At 42.3% G+C, this 19,286-nt stretch overlaps 1 protein-coding gene across 1 annotated transcript in view; it reads right to left on the bottom strand.

Annotated features, from left to right (window-relative positions):
- The window catches only part of STIM2 (stromal interaction molecule 2), a gene marked incomplete in the record, with an annotated part of 102,186 nt that extends 88,049 nt beyond the window's left edge, over positions 1–14,137 (bottom strand). Inside the window, 1 exon segment of the mRNA XM_027774383.1 lies at positions 14,010–14,137. Within this exon segment, the coding sequence (XP_027630184.1) occupies positions 14,010–14,132 (123 nt within the window).
- Between the last annotated feature and the right edge of the window lie 5,149 nt (positions 14,138–19,286).

The following is a 19,286-nucleotide window of genomic DNA, read 5'->3' as shown; positions in this document are numbered from 1 at the left end:
GAACTGAATACATTCACAAGTGGTAATTAAAGTCATGAACCTGAACAAAACATCCTAGAAAGTGAAAAGGATTTGGTCAAAGGCAAAAATCTTATGGAATACATATATACTTGTAGGAAGAAGAAAAATCAAGCCTTTTCAGTCCTATCAGCAAACAGGCAACACTGCAGTCAGACTAAATGACTCTATTGCATACATTATTGATAGCACTCGACATCCTTGTTTTTTATTAGCAGTATTGCCAGAGGAAGCCTGTGATCACCACAGAAAGAGAGCACCTCCCCAACGGGGCGCAGGCAGGCCGCAATCCCTCCCCTTCCCTTTCTCAGCCCGTCAGATCTTGGACATTCACGACACATGCTCAGAGTGTGCCCCAGCCACCATGGCCATGACCGAAAGTGCGGCCAGCCACGTGGGACCTGGCTTCCTACGCACCACACTGGACCACAGTGCCACGGGTTGGCCCAGGACCCTAGCTCTTGCTGCGGTGGCCCGTGCTCATCTTGACCCCTCGCCTTGGACTATCCCATCATTTAGACCTGGGCACTCACCCACTTCACAGAGCTCAATTCAAGGACTCTACGCCAAGTTTCTCATGCCGCTCCCAGACAGACATGCACTCTCCTCTGAAACACGACAGCATCCCCACAATTCGTTCATTCCTGGTTGGGAACTCGTCACACCATGCCTTACATTATACACGTATGACAATAAATGCACTACCTGATGGCAACCCCACAGGGGTGTATACTTATTGTTTTGCTCTGTCTCACATTTAGCGTAATACTGTACTTAGGAACAAGAACTTCAAAATGTTGGTGTGTTTTATTTCTAATCGAGTGGTCAATACCACCCTCAGAGAGGCATGTTTCCCAAGTCCTTGAAAAAAATAGAGGGAAGATGAGAATACAACAAAACTCAAGACATAAAAATTCTTACACTCCCTGATTGAGACTTGAAAAAACTTTAGGAACTTAGATGACATAAAAGTAGACCAATAAAATCAGTTGGCAAGGATTCATGATTAAAGTGAAAGGCTTTTAGATATTCTTTACCAATTGTCCTAAAACACTGTCTGGACCTAGGCAAAATATTCTTTCATTTTTAAAAAGGTTCTCTGTATCACTTCCAGTCCTTCCAGCTCAGTAAGACTAAGAAGTTCAGTGAGATCCTATAAAGCAAGTCATCAATACTTCCTACTTACAGTACGAGGTGACGAGCAAGCTCAGGTTAAGCCAGACCTGAAAAGACCTAAGAAAGTGCTAATCAATAAGAAAGAGGAGTAAGCTTTAGAGTGAGGTAAGGTGGGCTCTACAGCCATGCTCAAGATAAGTCGCTAGGGTACAATTCTAATCAAAATAAAATATAAGGAACAAGCAGGGCATAAGGTCCTAGTGATTACGCTGGTATCAACATCCAGAAGTTTCCAATTAAAATTGAGGCCATTGGGGCTGGCAGGTGGTATGGCGGTTGAGGCACTGAACTCCCACATGGCCGCCATGGTTTCAGTCCTGAATCTGGTAGCTTGTTTTCTCACTTTCCCTCTCTGCCTGGGTCTGTCTCTCTCTGGCCAAATTTTGAAAATAGTAGTAATAATAATGATAATAATAAATTAAGTTAAATATTTTTTTAATATGAGGTCATTAATACAGACAGAGTTCCAGAATGTATGCAGACAGATTATTCCATTTTTTGGGTTTATTTTTTTTTTTTTTCAGTCTCTAGGGCACAAAAGAGATTACAAGTTAAAAACAAATAAACAAAACCGGCAACAGCCTGGAACTGAGCCCACACATGCTATGGAAAGGGAACACAGTTGGGCTCTAATTCCAGGTCCCTTTACACACACCATGTGCCGTAAGTAACATAATCTCTAAGCCTCAGTCTCCTTATCTATAAAATAGGGATACCACCTGTCCTGCCCATCTCAAAAACAAACACTCCTGAAGATAGTGCGAGATTGCATAAATGCTTTAAAACCATGATGTTCCATAAGGGGAGGAATGGCCTCCCTTTCACCTCCCGGATCTAGCACACTACTCTATCTTAAGACCACTCAAACAGCATTCAGTTCAAAACAGCCTTCTGAAGGATATGCACTGGGTTGTCTGGAGAGCCACGATGCATTTCTGCACCAAAGAACACGTCATGGCTTTCCCAGCAACCTAGTCATTAGGGACTGCAGCACTAAGTCCTCACAGAAACTCCAACAGGTCACAGCGTGAGTTCGTAAAATAGACTCGCACGTAAACTTCTTCAGATACGAAAATATGATTGTCTTTGTGTGTGTATTAAGAATACTTAATGGGAACCAGCAGTTAGTGTAATGGCTATGTCGCTGGACTCCCACATAGTCGACCACGGTTCGCGTCCCAGACCTGGTGGCTTAAAACTCATGCCAGGCGCGTGTGCATGCATGCCCAAGATCCAGAGAGGAGAATGGAGGAGAAGGGGTTGCAGTGTGACCATCCCCCCTGGAGGGTGATTTCTCACTTTCTGTCTCTCTGTCTCTCTCTGTCTGTCTGGTGAGCGCACGCACCCTATAGCAAAAACCTCTCCAAAAAAAGAAAAAAAAAAGAATACTTAAGATCTAATCCCAGCAAATCTCACCTATATAATACAATATTGACTAGGCACCGGCGGTTACTAGATCATAGGAACTCACTCATCAGATAAAGTGTTCACCCTCTGACATGAGGTGATGGTATGCTAATTAGCCTGACTGGGGTAATCATTTTACAATGTGACATATATCGAATCATCACATCGCATACCTAAAAAGAAAAAAAAAAACAGGACTATTAATTGTCAATTATACCTCAATCAATCTGGGGGAATTTTTTGAAGGAAAAAAAAAATAGAAGAAAAAAAAAAAAAAAAAGCTTGGGAAAACCAAGAAGATATATTGTAAAAGGCAATGAAAGAGTCAGGGAGTATTACTTTAATAAACAAAATATTTGGGGGTACATTACTGAGTCCTTGGAAAAGTCGTGACGTGCTTTTTCCTGTTCAAAAATGCCTCCTGCCTTTTCCAGTGACCCAGTATTTCTGGAGAAGAACAACGACAAATCACTTAGCTCAAGAAAGAAAAGGAATATTATAAACTCTCGAATATCTCTGTCATATGACTAGAAACAACCTGTACAAGACTCAGAGTGATGAACTAAATAGAAATGGATCTCGGGGCTGGCAGGTGGCGTGGTGGTTAAGGGTGCGGGACTCTCACATGGTCGACCACAGTTCGAGTCCCAGACCCGACTGCTTCCTTTCTCACCGTTTCTCTCGCTCACTCTGTCCATCTCTGGTCAAATTAAAAATAAAGTCAAATAAAATAATTCTTTAAAAAAAATAGATCTAAGCCCTACTAATAGCACAAATCCTGGCACAACAACATTTAAATGAACTTAATAACAACTCCAGGGGCGCACACCAGATAAAGGTGAGTGTGACGGAAAGCAGGCTGTGATAAGCCATATGGTGAGGGCCATTACACAGCCTGTTCCCCTGGGTCGGCCGTACTTACACCTGCTGCCCTGGTATCATTACTAATAGCGCCCCCTTGACTCTCAAAGGTCTCCCAGTTTGAATGATGAATTATATGGCCATTCTATCTGTAAGAACAGCACTATAAGGCTACCAGTGCCCTTGTTACAATAACGGCACAATTTTATTTAAATCGTGCGTGACCTCAACTCTGACATCTTTTCGAAGATGAGACAATATCTGAAGTGTGCTAAATTCTCAAAAAAAAAAAAAAACGAGTTCCATAAAGGCAATGCCATGCTGCGATCAGAAAGCGCTCAGGGGAGGAGGGGAGGGAGGAGTGGGACTGGCAGTACAGCCGGCCTGGGGCCGCAGGAGGGAAGTGCAGACACGTCCTCGTTCACACTCCCACTCCTCTGCCCCCTTCCGTCTGTGGCAATGTTTCGCATGAAATCCTTGTGGGGGAAATCGAAAGTTAATGGAACAGGAATGAAAAATTATTCTTAATGAAAGTCTATAGTTACTCTGTTGTCTGACTAAGCAAAGCTGACATAATTTGAGGGAGAAGGTTTAAAGAAGCAGGGGTTGTGGTAACTCCCGGGGTCACTTAGCGACAGGGGACCCTGAACACGGGTCCACCCTCCCACATGTTTCCTTCTCTGCAAGGACGGCGAGAACAGTGTTCCGAGCACAAGGTCTGCCATGAGAAGCCCGAGACGGTACACGCAAAGTGCTTACACTGCAGCACGACTAGGGAACGCTACTAAGCGCTATTTATTCTAGTACCTAAATCCCTACATGTAAGTCTCACAGGTCTTGCAGTAAGAAAACGGAATGAATACACTTCCCAGCTGACTCCTTTTTCTATGGAATACTTGTTAGCGCTCTCTGCTACTCCAACAGTATGCTTACTGCCATTATTTCCAGAAAGAATTAAAGTAGTCTTTTTTGGGCATCAGATTATATTAGCTAAATCAACTATGAAAGCGTGAAAATTTCAGAATACAGGAGAGGACTGATTTAACAGATAGCAAAAAATCTCTAGCACGTCCTGTCTTCACCTTCTCCGGCCTGCTCATCCTTTCAGGGGCGTGCCAAGTGCCCTTCAGTCCCACGAACTGCACTGGGGTGTCGTGCCCATGGTTAAAGCGCCCGACCACGAAGCACTGCGCAACAGTACCTTTCGATCAGACATGCCATGCTTCAAAATTCTAAACGTATCCCACCACAAAGATGAACATGGCAAGTTTTACTGTGGGTCCCTTTCAAAACGAAGCCTTTTGGGGGAAGTTACACACCTTCAACTTCTTCTACACCATATGCCTCTGTGGTCTGAGAACATCCCATCAAACGACTCTAGTTAGCACAGCACAGAAACAAACTGTGGTAGGCAGCCCCTCAAATGGCTCCAACGATCCCCACATCTTCATATTCACGCTCATGTAACTGGCTCCCCTTGACAGACAGATGCTGGACCTGGTCATCCCTTGCCAACAAGAAAACACAGCAGGAGCAAGGGGCCTCGCTTCTGCTTCCAAGATTCGATACGAAAGGACCATGACTTCCCTGCTGGTCCTTGCCTTGCTGGTCCTTCCTCCTCTCTGAGAGAGAGCTCTTTCTTTCTTGCTCTGAAGGAAGCCCACCACCATGTGATGAGAGGCCCAGGTGGCAAAGAACAGACAACTCCCACCAAAAGCCAGTGAGGACCTGCGGGGCCAACAGACACGGAGTAGACATGGAAGTGAGTGAGGTCTGGGATAATGCAAGCTTTGCTGACATCTTCTCTTTTTTTTGGAGGGGGAGATGTTTTTGCTATAGGGCGCGTGTGCTCACCAGACAGACAGAGAGACAGAAAGTGAGAAATCACCCCCAAGGGGGGATGGCCACGCCGCAATCCCTTCTCTTCCATTCTCCTCTCAGGATCTTGGGCACGCACGCACACGCGCGCAGCGTGAGTTTTAAGCCATGGGTCTGGGATACGAACCGCAGTCGACTACATGGGAGTCCAGCGACATAGCTGTTACGCTAACTGCTGGTCCCCCTGCTGACATCTTAACTGCAGCCCTTGTGAGAGACCCAGAGCCAGAATATCCACCCAAGATGCACAAGGCTAACCCATGTGGGAAGGTGCCAGGGTGGTGTCCAGACACCTCCCTAAACATGCCGGGAGCGTGTATCCATGACCCAGGGCTGGCTGAACCAAGCTGGGATCTGTCTCTTCCCCACTCTCCTTACTTTCTCTCTCTAGTTCATGGGAAACAGGAAGAAACTTCAAGTATAAATGAATAAATTTTTTTAAAAAAAGCTTTATATCCTGTTCTTGACCTGAAACATCCCAAGTCCTCCAAATTTAATGTTAGCATACCTCTAAAAAAATCATGATACCTCTGACTTGTCCAACTGCCACTTTAAGGGTCACCCTTGTTCATGTGAAGTACCGTGACCACTCCATGTGGAATCCCAGCCACTCATCATCTCCATGCCCTGACCCCTCCCGACTTCGTTTTGTGTTTGGACTGCCTTCCCACAAGCCCTGCCAGAGTAACGGCATGAAGGCACAGGTTTTCCCTGTTCTGTTCTTCATTTATTCCAGGCAATCATTTAAGTATCTGGCAGACAACAGGCCCTCAAATATCAGCTCCGTATTAAAGGAATGAATAAACTATAAGAGTAAATGAGGGGATGTTAACAGGTGGCGTGGTGGCTAAGGCACTGGACACTTCCACATGGCTGGCTGCAGTTCGAGTCCCAGACCTGGTGGCTTGCTTCCTCGCTTTCTTTCTCTCTCTCTCTCTCTCTCTCCCTCTCTGTCTCTCTCTCTCTCTCTTTCTCTCTGTGTGTGTGTGTGTGTGTGTGTGTGTGTGTGTGTGTGTGTAGGTTCTGAGTCTGTGTCTGGTTAAATTTAAAATTAAATAAATGAGTAAACAAATAGATATTTTTCAAAAAGAGTAAATGTATTCTTACGTGACCAAAATGCAAGCCAAAACAGAGGGTACTAAAGAGAAAAACTAGTTTTCAATCAGCATTTCCAAATGCTACATAGTTTCCTGAATTTTAACAAAAAGGAACATCTTAAACCAAAAAATGAAAAGAAATGAAGTACTTTATGAATTTAATAGGAAAGCTCGGTCAAAATTTTTAAAGTTTCTGGCCGCGGGCCTTCAGAACAAGGTTCCACATGGCTACTGTGAACCAGATTTTTCGCGCGGCGCGCAAGTGCGCTGCGCAGTTTTGTATTTTGTGATTTTTTAAAAAAAAAAAAGAACAGTAATTACAAATTTTTAATTTTTAAAATTTTTTTCTCTTTTTATTGTTTTTCTCTGTCTCGTTTTCTTTTTTCTTGTCTCTCCGCCCTCCAATATCCTTTCAATGTGTTTTTAGACAGATCTAAGAGCACTGTAGCTAAACATTCAAATACTAATAGGGGTGAAATATTCCCCACTATCTACTGAATCTGCTGCACCAGCAAGCATAATAGAACAGCAAAGAGTTTCTGGATCACCTCTGCCTGCTTGCTCCTGAACATTAAGGCTGAACCTCAAGAATTTGAAAGAAACACAACATTCATCAGATGACAAGAAATCACCGCCGGATCACGAGGAACATGGGAAAACAAGAAAATACCTCTCCTCCTAGGGAAAAGAGTAACTCTTCATCCACAAGCAGTTCGGTGAAAATCATGGAAATGTCTGATAAGGAATTCAGATCATTCATAATGTCTAAGCTAACAGAGATGGAAGAAAAGAGAGATAATGAACTGCTAAAGAGAAAGGAGAAAGAAATTGACGAGTTCCAAGAGATGAGGAAAGTCCTGCAAGATCTAAAAGTGGAATTACACACTTTACAAAAGACTCAAACGGAACTGCTAGAGATGAAGTCTATAATACAAGAAGTAAAAATCTCCCTGGAAAGTATTAAAAGCAGACTAGATCATTCAGAAAATAGAATCTCAGATGTAGAGGAAAAAATGGCTGGCCTAGAAAAATCCACCATGAAGACTGAGAAAATGGCACAAAAATTTGAGAATAATATGCGAGAAGTACTGGATACCATCAAACGTCCAAATATCCGGATAATTGGCATTCCAGAAGGTGAGGAAACCCATAAGGGCATTGATAATCTATTCCATGAAATCCTGCAAGAAAACTTTCCAAACCTAGAGAGGCATTCAAAGATCCAGTCCCAGGAAATACAACGGACCCCAAATAGAATCAACCCTAGAAGATCTTCTCCAAGACACATTATAGCCAGGTTGACCAAAACTGCAGACAAAGACAAGATACTAAGATTAGCAAGAGAAAAACATCAAGTTACCTACAAAGGACATCCCATCAGGCTAACAGCAGATCTCTCATCAGAAACAATAAAAGCGAGGAGAGAATGGGAAAATATATTCCAAGTGTTAAGAGAGAAGCAGTTTCAGCCAAGAATACTGTATCCGGCAAGATTATCTTTCAGGTGGGAAGAAAAGACAAGAACATTCTCAGATAAACAAAACCTGAAAGAATTTACCAGCACCAGACCAGACCTCCAAGAAGTTCTCAAGGATGTGCTGTATCAGGAAAACTAAACGCAGATACATGGAAATAAGAGTCCAAAAACTGAGAAAGTAGCTAACTTAATCATAGGGACAAGTCTGGAGTTGAATACTATATCCCAGAATTTAATCAGGAAAATTGAACCAGAACAGAAGATAAAAGTATATGAGACTGATAGGTTCATGCACCTACCATTTGAACAGAATCCTAACCTGTTTCCGGGCTTTAAGCAAAGTTCCTTGGCGGTTCTTTGATTTAAGTTAAAACTGGTTTTCTTAGTAGTAACGAGGGAACTCACCTTTGAAAGTAGTCAGGTTATGTAGGAAATTGTGTGATCAATGCAATGTGGGTGGGAAGGGAATGGAGGACAATTTTGGACACTGAAGGTGGTGTGAGAGGAGGGTGGGAAGGGACAGAGGGTCAGAAAGAGGGGTGGAAATAATTCTAGCAACTAGAATTGGAAATTTATTTTTTTTGTAATGTGCATGATTGAGTCACTATGCAGTGTGTACTGGATGGGAGATCGCATTTTGTGTGCTGTGATGATGCCTAGGGAAGGAATACAAATTGAGTTACAAAAAAAAGTTTCAGGAAAACAAAATGTATCTATTCAATGACTGCAGTAGGATATGTAGCCCCAGTTAGGTGCTAATTTATAGGATGCGTAAAGTTAGACCTGTGCTCATGGAAATGTGTGTGTCACATGAGTTTGCTAGGAGGGTATTTGGATTGATGAGGGTCTTTGGTGATTCAATAAAATGTGGGGAGAAAATGGTATAGAAATAGATAACAGAGACAGTGTGGGAGGAGAACAGGAGGTGGCAGAGGGTAAGAGAGGGAACCAAGGATGGGGGAGAAAAAGCAAAACATACAGAAAACAAGAAATGGAAGATCATTTGCTAATAATAACATGTTTGTTGATGTGCTTGATTGAGACAATATACAGTGTACTCTGGATGGAAAATCTCATTTTGTATGCTGTAATGATGTACAGTGAATGAATGCAAATAAATTGGGAAAAAAAAAAAAATTTTAACGTTTCCTAGTGATGGTTAGTAGCAGCCCATAGCAGAATTACTACTGTTTTAAAGAGACACTTTAATAAGAACTCCAAACCAAAAGTACCTTTACTGTACCAAGGGCACCACACTAGTCTAGTTTGGTCACAGACTTGTTAAGAAAGCAGATGATATTGGCCTGAAAAGCCTCCGTACTTACACCGAGTTCCCAGGGGCACAGGGCCACCTACCAGAGTTCCGTTTCCATAGCAGACAGCAGAGCCACAAGCCCATCACAGCTCTGTGCTCTGTGCTCTGTGCTCTGCTCAGTCCCAGGGGGCCCACTGTTCAGACTGTGCTCGGCTGGGGCAGACAGCAAGCAGGAAGAGGTCCACCTGGTTCTCTGCCTCACTTCCACTTCCCGTTTCCTGTCCACAGACATTTACCCACGTGGCCACCCAGAGTGGGGTCTGCCCAATTGCAACTGTTTTTTGCTCGGTTAAACTCTGCTAAATTGAATTTGTCTAGAATTTTCTTTCAATAGATCGGTGTTGTCCTAGAGAAATAAAATGTGGTCGACATATATAATTTTAAATTTTCTAGAAGTACGTTAAGTAAAAACAGTAAAATTAATTTTAAGTATTAGGACTGGCCCTGAACGCAGCAGTCAGGTAAAGTGCATGGGGAGCCAGATCCCACATGGCTAAGGTTCACGTCCTGGCCCCAGTGGCTTGAAACACACTCCAGGCATGTGTGCATCCATGTCCAAAATCCTGAAGGAAGAGAGAAATAGAGAAAAAAAAAAAAAAGACTGTGGCGTGACCCTCCCCCATGGAATGTTTTTTTTTTTTTCATTTGTGAGTGCATTTACCTTCTGCCAATTAAAAAAGTAATTTTTTCTTTAAATAAAAGAAACCACTGTCCGACAGTCCAGTGGTTAAGGGAGCCCAGATCCCACATGGCCAACTGTGGACTGAATCCAGGTCCTGGTAGCTTGAAAGCCATGCCAGGTGTATGTGTAAGTGTGACCAAAATTCTGACGGGGTGGACACAGGGGAGAAGAGAGAGCAGCATGTCCACACCCCACTGGGGGCGCTTCTCCCTCTCCCTGTCTTTCTCTGGTGAATACACGTTTGTTAGGGTGAACTGTTTCGGGCTGTGAAGAATTCACAGACTCAGAGTTAGTGCATAGAAAAGGTTTATAGGTTTATTATCCACTTTCCAAGGGGAGCAACGGGCCAGATGTGAGAGCTGCACCTGCCCTGAAAGATGGGGGCCAGGGACTTTTAAGGGCCTTAGGGTGGGGTAATTACCCTAGTCCTGAGGCAGCGGCCAGGTGGTCTTTCACCTCTCTGGGCCATTCAGTTGTTATCTCTGTGTGAGTCAGTCATGGACAGTAAAATCAGGCTGCCCCCCCTTCTTTCCTCCTTTCAAATGGAAATCTTCCTCTGATAGAAGGAATTCCCCACTAGGGCATGTCCCCTCCCACCAGACCTGCCAGCCCAGGTTTGAAGCTTCAGGCCTATCTTCCACCCTCTCCCCCTACCCCTGCCAAGGGTACTCAAGGTTGCCCCAGATGTTGCCTTCCCTCAAGCAGAGCTCAAGATAAGAGACAAATATCCAAAAGTCATCCCAAAAAAGGAGAGAAAAAAACCCAAGGCATCTGTGGAATGTTGTAGGTATCCTTCTCATCAAGACTGTATAAGATATTTGGGGTTGGGGCTAGGCCTACTGTGTCCTTTCCCAGGAGCCTTCTGCCAATGAACATAAACAAATCATTTTAAATTTCTTAATATTTTATTTCATGCATCTAATATGTGTTTAAAAATTACCTCCAACAAAGAACCTACATTTTAAAACTTAGACAGCTCACATTATTTATCTCATGTAAACTTGAAATCTATTTCAAACTTACAACACACCACAATTTCCAATGCTCAATAGTCAAGGTGACTAGTGGCTTCCGTATCGGAAAATGGATTTCTAGATTTTTTTAGATGCTAAGAAAATATGAAAGCATACTACATTTGCATTTAAATATCAATAGTAAAATAAATATGTAAGAGCCAGCCTATGGTATGTGGTTAAGGCGACTGGATCCCACATAGCCAGGTGTGTGGTTCAAGTCCCAGATCCAGACTCGAAAATCAAGCTAGGCACGTGTGCATGCATGCCCAAGATCCCAAGAGGAGAACTGAATTTCGGCTTGGCCATCTGCCCTGGGTTGGGGGTGATTTCTCACTTTCTCTCTCTGTCTCTCTCTAGAGAGCATATGCACTCTATAGTAAAAACTAAAAAATAAATTTAAATTAAAAAATATTTAATAAAATTGTCTTCTATCCTTAAATATTAAATTCACCCATCATCCCAGGTCTACTTTTTAAACATGTTTTTAGTTCTTTCATTACAAAATGCTTAGAATTCCACTGAAATTCAAAAGATTCAATAAACCTTCCACTTAAGTATGAATTACACATCCATGCATGCTTTTCATACAGTGATAATAACACTCTGCACAAAAACATTTAATATCGAATCATAAGGTAAACAGATTAAAATATCTTGTAATTCTAAGAATTATCACGTAAATACACTCAAGTAGGCTGTCAAATAGTTACAAAGACTTCCTTAATACCCTCTGTCTATATATTACACACAATTTAACTGACCTTTAAAGGTATGTTTAATGATTCAGAACATGTGAATTCCGGCTATTTGTTTCAAATTTAAATAATTTTGTATCTGTGCTATACACGTGGTTTGAACGTTTATCCTCTTCCAAACTCACGTTGAAATCGGGTAATACTGTAGTGGTGTTAGGAGGTGAGACTTGGGGAGACAGACACAGAGACACAAAGACTCTGCTTTCACGGGGTGGGATCAATGCCACGATGAGAGGACAAGTTCGGCCCCCTTTGGCCTCTTAGCTCTACCTTCCCAGGTAAAGATGAAGCACTCCTCTCTGGAGGACAGAGCATGTAAGGCACTACTTTGGAATCAGAATCGCCAAGCCTCCTGGCACCTTGACAATGGACTTCCCAGCCTCCAAAACTGTAAGCCAATAAACATCGGTTCACGACAAATGACCTAGTCTGTGGAACTGCTTTACCAACACAAAATGAACTAAGACTCTGAATGATAAGATACATATTTGGTCTTTTCCTTCGTTTCTGGAACAGCCTAAACCCACTGGAATTTTCTGAATGATGAGTGCTCTGTGCTATTCACAAGAAGTCCCTTTCTATCAAAAGTGAACTTATGCTAATGAAGTGGCTTAGGGTGGGGCCCCTAGCTATCCTCAGGATGGGGCTGGTGACCAGAAAGACCAAGTGATGAGACGTTTGTAACTGTCTGCCCTACTGACCGCCAGGAAGATTAGGCTTTGTAAAACTTCTTAAAGAACAAGGTTTAAGATTCAAAGAGCTTCCAGGTTTGGTGTGCAAACCCAAGTGCTAGGCATGAGATGTGCCTACAGAGAACATGAAGGCTCAGGTATGGGAGAACACCCCTCCCACACCTGTCCTCTGTGTCTCTTCCATTTGGACATCCCTGAGCTGTACACTTCATAAAAAACCAGTAAAGCTAAGTAACATGTCTTCCTGAGTGAACCATTCTAGAAAGTTATCAAATCTGACAAAGGACTCATGGGGATCCCACAAGGCATTTTCAAACTAAATGTTTTATACCGAAGATTCAAAAGTAATCTTTCAAGAATGTCACTATCAGGTAACAATGTTATTAGAGAATGTCACTATTATATAACATTTGATCATGCACAAACTCATGTAATTTAGTATTTTATCAACTAAAAAAAAGCACCTCAACAATGACAAATACAACAAAGAGGTTAAAGAGGTCCAGCCAATGACACACCGGTTAAAGCAGCTGGATCCTACACAGACTATGAACAGTTCAAAGTCCCAGACCCAGCAGCTTGAAAAACACACCAGGTGTGTACGTGCATGCCCAAAATCCCAAAAGAAGGGAGAAGTGGAAGGGAAGGGATTGTGCTGTGACCATTTTCCAGGGGGAGTGCTTTCTTTCTTACTTTCTCTCTCTCTTCCCCACCCCCTCCCTCCCTCTCTCTGGTGAGCCTGGGTACCCTCTGGTATTTTTTTTTTAAAAGAATACTTGAAAAATAAAGAAGACCTGAAAAATAACCAGGGGAGTTTACTAGAATGAGACTATAATAAAAGAAAGAAAACAACTTCCAAATGAGACCAGAGGAAATGGTTAAGAGTTAATGGTTAAGCATTGCTCTAAAGCAATGGGTACAGTAAAGTATGAAATTGGTGGCCTCTAATGAACCACATCTCCTCATAATTCATGTCCTTATATAATCCTCTCCCACACAGACCCTGAGATTGGCCAAATGACTTTCTTTGGCCAATTTGATGTTAGCAAGTACTGGCAAGCCGAGGCATGATGAGCATTTGCACATGGGAACTTGTGTGCTTAGAGCACTACCACTTGGATGCCAGCAATACAGCTTGAAGGAGAGCCCCAAATGAAGAGCAGTAACAAAGGGTAAGAGGCATCTTCAATACCCCAATCCAGTAGAACTAACAAATGAAGGCAACTACTGAAGTGACCTCCTCAGTCCGTACCTAGGGGAACCGAAAATCTGCCCGGCTGAGCCTAGTTGACCCACAGGTTCAGGAGAAATAAATCACTGCCATTTTAAGCCACTACATTTTAAGGTCATTTGTAAAGCAGCAGTAGATATCAGAGTAGGATATATGTTTGCGAAATCCAAGGACAGGAGAATGAGTGTTTTTATAAAACTTTTATATACAAATGGGAGAGGAAAAAAAAAAAAAGAAAACAGAAAAATGATGTACCTATAAAGAATATCATTTAAATGAAAAGAGAAAAACTAAAACCATGGAAGGTGGAGGAGCTGAATTATATGTAAAATAAAGGGAAAATATCAGTCTAGAAACTCAATCATTCTGTTGCAAGAATACCAGGAGAAATGTTTTCCACCTACTTCGTCACTTTCATCTACTTCAATTCCACCATCTTTGTCGTCATCCATTTGTTTGTGTATTGTCTGAAGAGCTTCCAGGCTAAATCTATCTTCTTCGGTAAAGCATGGTGGACTCAGTGACATGTAGGGATCTGAAACAGAACAACGAGCAATTACTAACTTGCTGTACCACAACACAGGCTACGGTCAGAGGATGTAATCGCAAAGAAAACCGACAACTAAACTTCAAACTAAGTCTAAAGGAAAAGCTTTAAAATGACTAACACAGTATTCTTCGCATACAAGTATAACTTATCAACTGAGTAAAATTAAACCATCTAATTTAATCCCATGAAGTAACTACACCCAGGAGTTTATGCCAGTACTAGCGTCTGGCTGTCTAAAATCTCCCACACCTTTAACCATTTTTTTCTTAACTAAAGAAATGAATGATTCACTAATTATTCTTCCTCCCCCCCCAAAAAAAAATTATCTCCCCCATTAAAAAAAAATTAAAAAACTAAAAATCACAGAGCAGAAGATGTTGTTTTTTACATAATCCTCTTTAATTAAGATGCAAATCCTAGGACAATATTTTTTTAAAAGAAAGAAAAGGAAACACAGAATATTCACATAACCCCTTTTTGCATTTTTCTTTTTAAGATAATTCAAGAGACTACCCACATGACTTTTTTAAAATAATATATTACACTTCTTAGCCTCAACATAAAAGAAAAAGACTAAACTTTTAAAAATCTTACTCCTCATATTTTCCTTAATATATACCTATCAGCTAATAGTTAAACATCTTCCTACAAAATCTATCTGAACCCTCACATTTGTTAAAAATCAATGAGTTAGGCAGCATGAAGGGTTTTAATAGCTTAAAATCAGACTGATGAAAATTACCTCCCGTTGACATAACTAGAAAACAACCTATACACCAAAATGGAAAAGTCCTGCCAAAGCTTCGCTCAAACCCAATCTGGCTGCCTTGTGGATTGGCAAATTCCAGGAACTTACTTCTATCCTACTAGGTCACTAGAATAATATTCTTTTAAAATGTCATCAGAACCACATGTGTTCCAGAAATAGTATGGCTTTAAAGTGTAATGTGACCATCATAAGAAAGGAGGTAGCCACAGTTCGGTCATCTAATCAATAATGAAGAATTTAGTATGTCATCCTGGCCCTGGTATGAATGAACTGCTGTCAATGAACTGAGGACAAATCACTTTTCACCCTGTGTTATCTCATCTCTAAAATAAAGCAAGTAAACCAGATGCTCACTAAGATCTACTGCAGCTATAAGAGGCTAAGAATACCTCACTCTGCTTAGGAACCAAAAATGCTAATAAGAAAAATTGAGAATTATTTCAACACTTAAATAATTTTATTTTCTCAGAAAAAAGAAAAAAAAAAGATCCCAATTTATATTACCCACATACTCCAGTTAAAGCCCCAAATACATTTTCAGCAATGTGACATTTTTAAAGGTTTTAATTAAAAATCGAATTTTAATTTCTTTAGTCTTACAGGAAAGAAAGTGAAAAAGGAAACTGGACAAATATGTAAAATGCTATTGTAAACTGTATATGGCATAAGTATGCGTGTACATGCAAATATTTAAAACGCTAATCGAGATTTGCTAAAAGCGAAGACCTTACAGGCATCATGCTCAAATATGGCCCCTGATTCACAAAAGCGCCACACGCCTGATAAGACCGTACATCTGTGAGATAAGTTATCCTGGTAATTCATCTGTGAGATAAGCCCCTAGGTGCCAAAACACCATGTACTGTAGAGAGATGACTGAGTTCTGATAGTTCATAACTGGGAAGAGAAGAAGCTAGCACAAGGCAGAAACATACGGACAATCGCTCTGCACAAAACCTTGCCCTCCGCCACACTGCAGCTCACCAGCTGTGCACCCTGGACCTCAAACCTCCAAACTGCTAGCTGAATAAATCTGTTTCTTTATAAATCACCCAGTCCACAGTTTTTCTGTCAGCAATGCAGTAACGAACTAAGACACTGTCCTTGAAAAAAAAAAAGAAAAAAAAAAGGAAAAAAAAAATCTTACAGTCCAGCAAGAAAGGCAGCGTGGGGTCTCCCACACGTGTGCACCGCGTAGGTCCGCCTGTACTCGGGCTTCCTTTTCCTTTCCATCCTCCATTCTTTTTCAGACCTAACAGCAGGTTCATCACTTTTAAACATGGGATTGCCCCAAACATGAATAAGAAACAAACCCAGTGTGTGTGCATCCTCAGACTGCGGTCCTGATTCCAGACTAACTCCTCTCTCACACCAGCTTGGCTCCCCTCGGAACCCGATGGGAGTCTATGGATCGAGGGACCCTCTGCTAGGTCCCTCACTGACCCTCTCCTGAGTATGTGGGCTGCCCCAGAGGTGACAAGCCTTGACTCCATTTCTGTGCCCGGGATCCCAGATGGGCAGGCCTCCCAGATCCCTGCCGTGCTCTTCATGGCTCCCTCAGGCTCCTCTCCCTGCTGTTGCTGTCCCAGTGATGTTCAACCATCACCTGGAACTCAAGTCACTGTGGACGTGGTCCTTGCCCACTTCTCCCGCTGTCACGGAGACACAGCCAAAGTGGACTTGAGAAGTGAGTAAGGGATCTGGTCTCGTCCACCTCAGGGATAACCAGTCACATCAGTATGAAGGTGGCAGGCGTGGAACGCCACCTCCAGATCTGTTCCACAGTCTCAGGGCCATGGTGTGGCTTCGACAATGGGATTATAAACTGGATCCTCCAGGGGCTGCTGTCTTCCTCCACGGCTGGGGAAGCAGTCACTGGGCCCACACTGCAAGGGAAGGGAAGGTAGACTCCGGGCTGCCAAGAGAAGGAGCAAAGGTAGCTGCACTCTCTCTCCACTCCACTCTGGCCATAGCCAAAGCAGGCCTCGACTAGTTGAGTTTGGGGAGAGTGAAAAGTAATGGGCAGATTTCTGACCTGCAGGGTTGGCACCACTAACCTCCATGTTGTTCAAGGGTCCACTGCATTATGTCAGGGACTACTGAGAACATTAGTTGCAGAGTGTATGGGAGCACAGACCAAGGGTACCTAACCAAGGCTGGAAAAGAGAAGCCAGTGAAAGTTTTCCAGAGGTGAGCTTGGAGAGTTTTTAAGGACCTGTAATTGATGACCTTGTGAAGAGAAAAAAGTACGCCGGGAAGAAAAAGCCATGTATGTTCAGCAACATGAAAAGGGCATGGAACATACAGAGAAATGCAAATGTCTGGAGCACAGAGAACACGTGGAACAAGTGGACAAGAGACTGGGCAGAGACTGGGAGGCGGTCAGTTTTCCTTATTAAGGAATCTGGGTTTTTATCCTGACAACTAGGGAGACTATTAAAGGATTTCAAGGAAGGAACTAACACAATCAGATTCATTACAGAAAGATCACTCTGGTGACGGTGAAAAACAGCCTGGACGGAGGCGAGACTGGGAGGCACAGCTGCAGGAAAGGTCTGCAGCAATCTGGCAGCCCTAGACAATCTGCGCCTCCAAGGATGAAACAGGTGGATGGTGAGGACTGGGCTAGGGCTGGTGCTTTCGCCAACCTGGAACAGCACAAGGAAAGACAGGAGTCGAAGACACTGCTTCAGTGATCCGTTTCTCCACAGGAAACCCTTTCCTTTAAGATGCAATGACTCAAGGTCTAGAAATCTAACTTAGAAGAGTTGTGAATTCTGAACCCTATTACTTGTTCTAATGCATTTGTTCATATCCGTCTCCGTTGTTTCCTTTTACATTATTTTGGCATAAACGATCATTTTAATGTATACTACCTGGCCAAAATTTCTTGTAGAGTATATGACGTGTTATAAGATGTGTGCCTGCAGTGAATCACATAATGAACGTATAACGGTTTCAAAGACAATCGCTAAAATATCAAAATTGTTTTCCTTTGCAAATATCTCACAGACTCATACTTAGCTATCCAAAATGCACCAGTGCACAACATGTACTCCATCCCTAGAACATGTTCCTCATCTAAACAAGGTTCACTCATCTCTTTAAACATGGTATGGAATACCTGTAATAGGTCAAGTCCTGGGCTTGGTGCTGGGCGCACGATGTAACAACAGAGACACATTTTCTACCCTGGGCGCCCCTCAGCTTGTGTTAAAAGCAACATGGCATCATACATTTTCAGCAATATACGCTGCCATTCTTTTCTTTTCTCTAGATGGATAGCAGCACTTTACACTAAGGAAGAAGGAATCCACTGCGACAGTCAGTAATCAATACCATCATTAAATCCCACCTTGTTTTCCTCTACTCAGAGCCAAACAAGTGCTTAGACTGATTCTGTGAAATCAAGTTAAATAATTCACCTAATAAGAAACATCTACTACTTCTAGAAACCAATGCTTTTTTACGTAGATAATTTAATCCCTACAGTCTTGGGAGGGGCAGGTATTACGTTCATCTTTCAGATGAGGAAGTGAGACTCATGAGCAATTTACTAGGCCCAGCCTAGGTGGTTCAGTCCTTAGAGTACTGGACTGCTGCAAGAGCCTACAGGAAGCTAGAAAACTGTGGTGATGAAAGAGGTGATTACAAATATTTTTAATCACAATTTACATGTGTATAGTGCTTCCAAGTTGAAGAATCCTTTACCATACAGTTTTATTTATTTTTTAACAGACTTCATTTTTTATAGTGTTTTAGATTCAGAGCAAAACTAGGTGGATGATGAGATTTCCCACGTACTCCCCACCCCCACACAGGCAGTCTTCCTCACCATCAACATCCCTCACCAATGGAGCATATTTGTTACAAGTGATGAATCTTGAGTACACTGACATAACTTTATCATGCAGAGTTCATAAATTACATTAAGGTCCACTCTTAGTGGACTCATGTTATGGGTTTGTCCAAATTTATGACATCGTGTATCCACCATTATCATACAGAGTGGTTTCACTGTCCAAAATGTCCTGTACTCCCCGTATTCGTCCTTTACTCCCTCCTAAGACCTAACATCTGCTGCTGTTTTTACTTATCTCCACAGTTAAGCCTTTTCCAGAATGTCATCCAGTTGGAACGCTACGCTATCAGACTTTTCAGATTCGCTTCTTTCACTTAGTAACAAACGTTTATGTTTCCTTCCTGACTTTCCATGGCTCAGTAGATCATTCTTCTTAGCACTGGATAACATTCTGCTCTCCAAATGTACCACAATTTATTTATCCTTTCATCTATAAAGGGCATCTGGGTTGCAAGTCTTGCCAATTATGAATAAAGCTGCCGTAAACTCCTCATGTAAGT

The sequence above is a fragment of the Tupaia chinensis genome, unplaced genomic scaffold (assembly GCF_000334495.1).
Source record: "Tupaia chinensis unplaced genomic scaffold, TupChi_1.0 Scaffold000426_1, whole genome shotgun sequence".
In the NCBI taxonomy this organism is placed as follows: domain Eukaryota; kingdom Metazoa; phylum Chordata; class Mammalia; order Scandentia; family Tupaiidae; genus Tupaia; species Tupaia belangeri.
The sequence above is the reverse complement of the archived record's forward strand: the minus strand, read 5'-3'. Positions and strand labels throughout refer to the sequence as shown.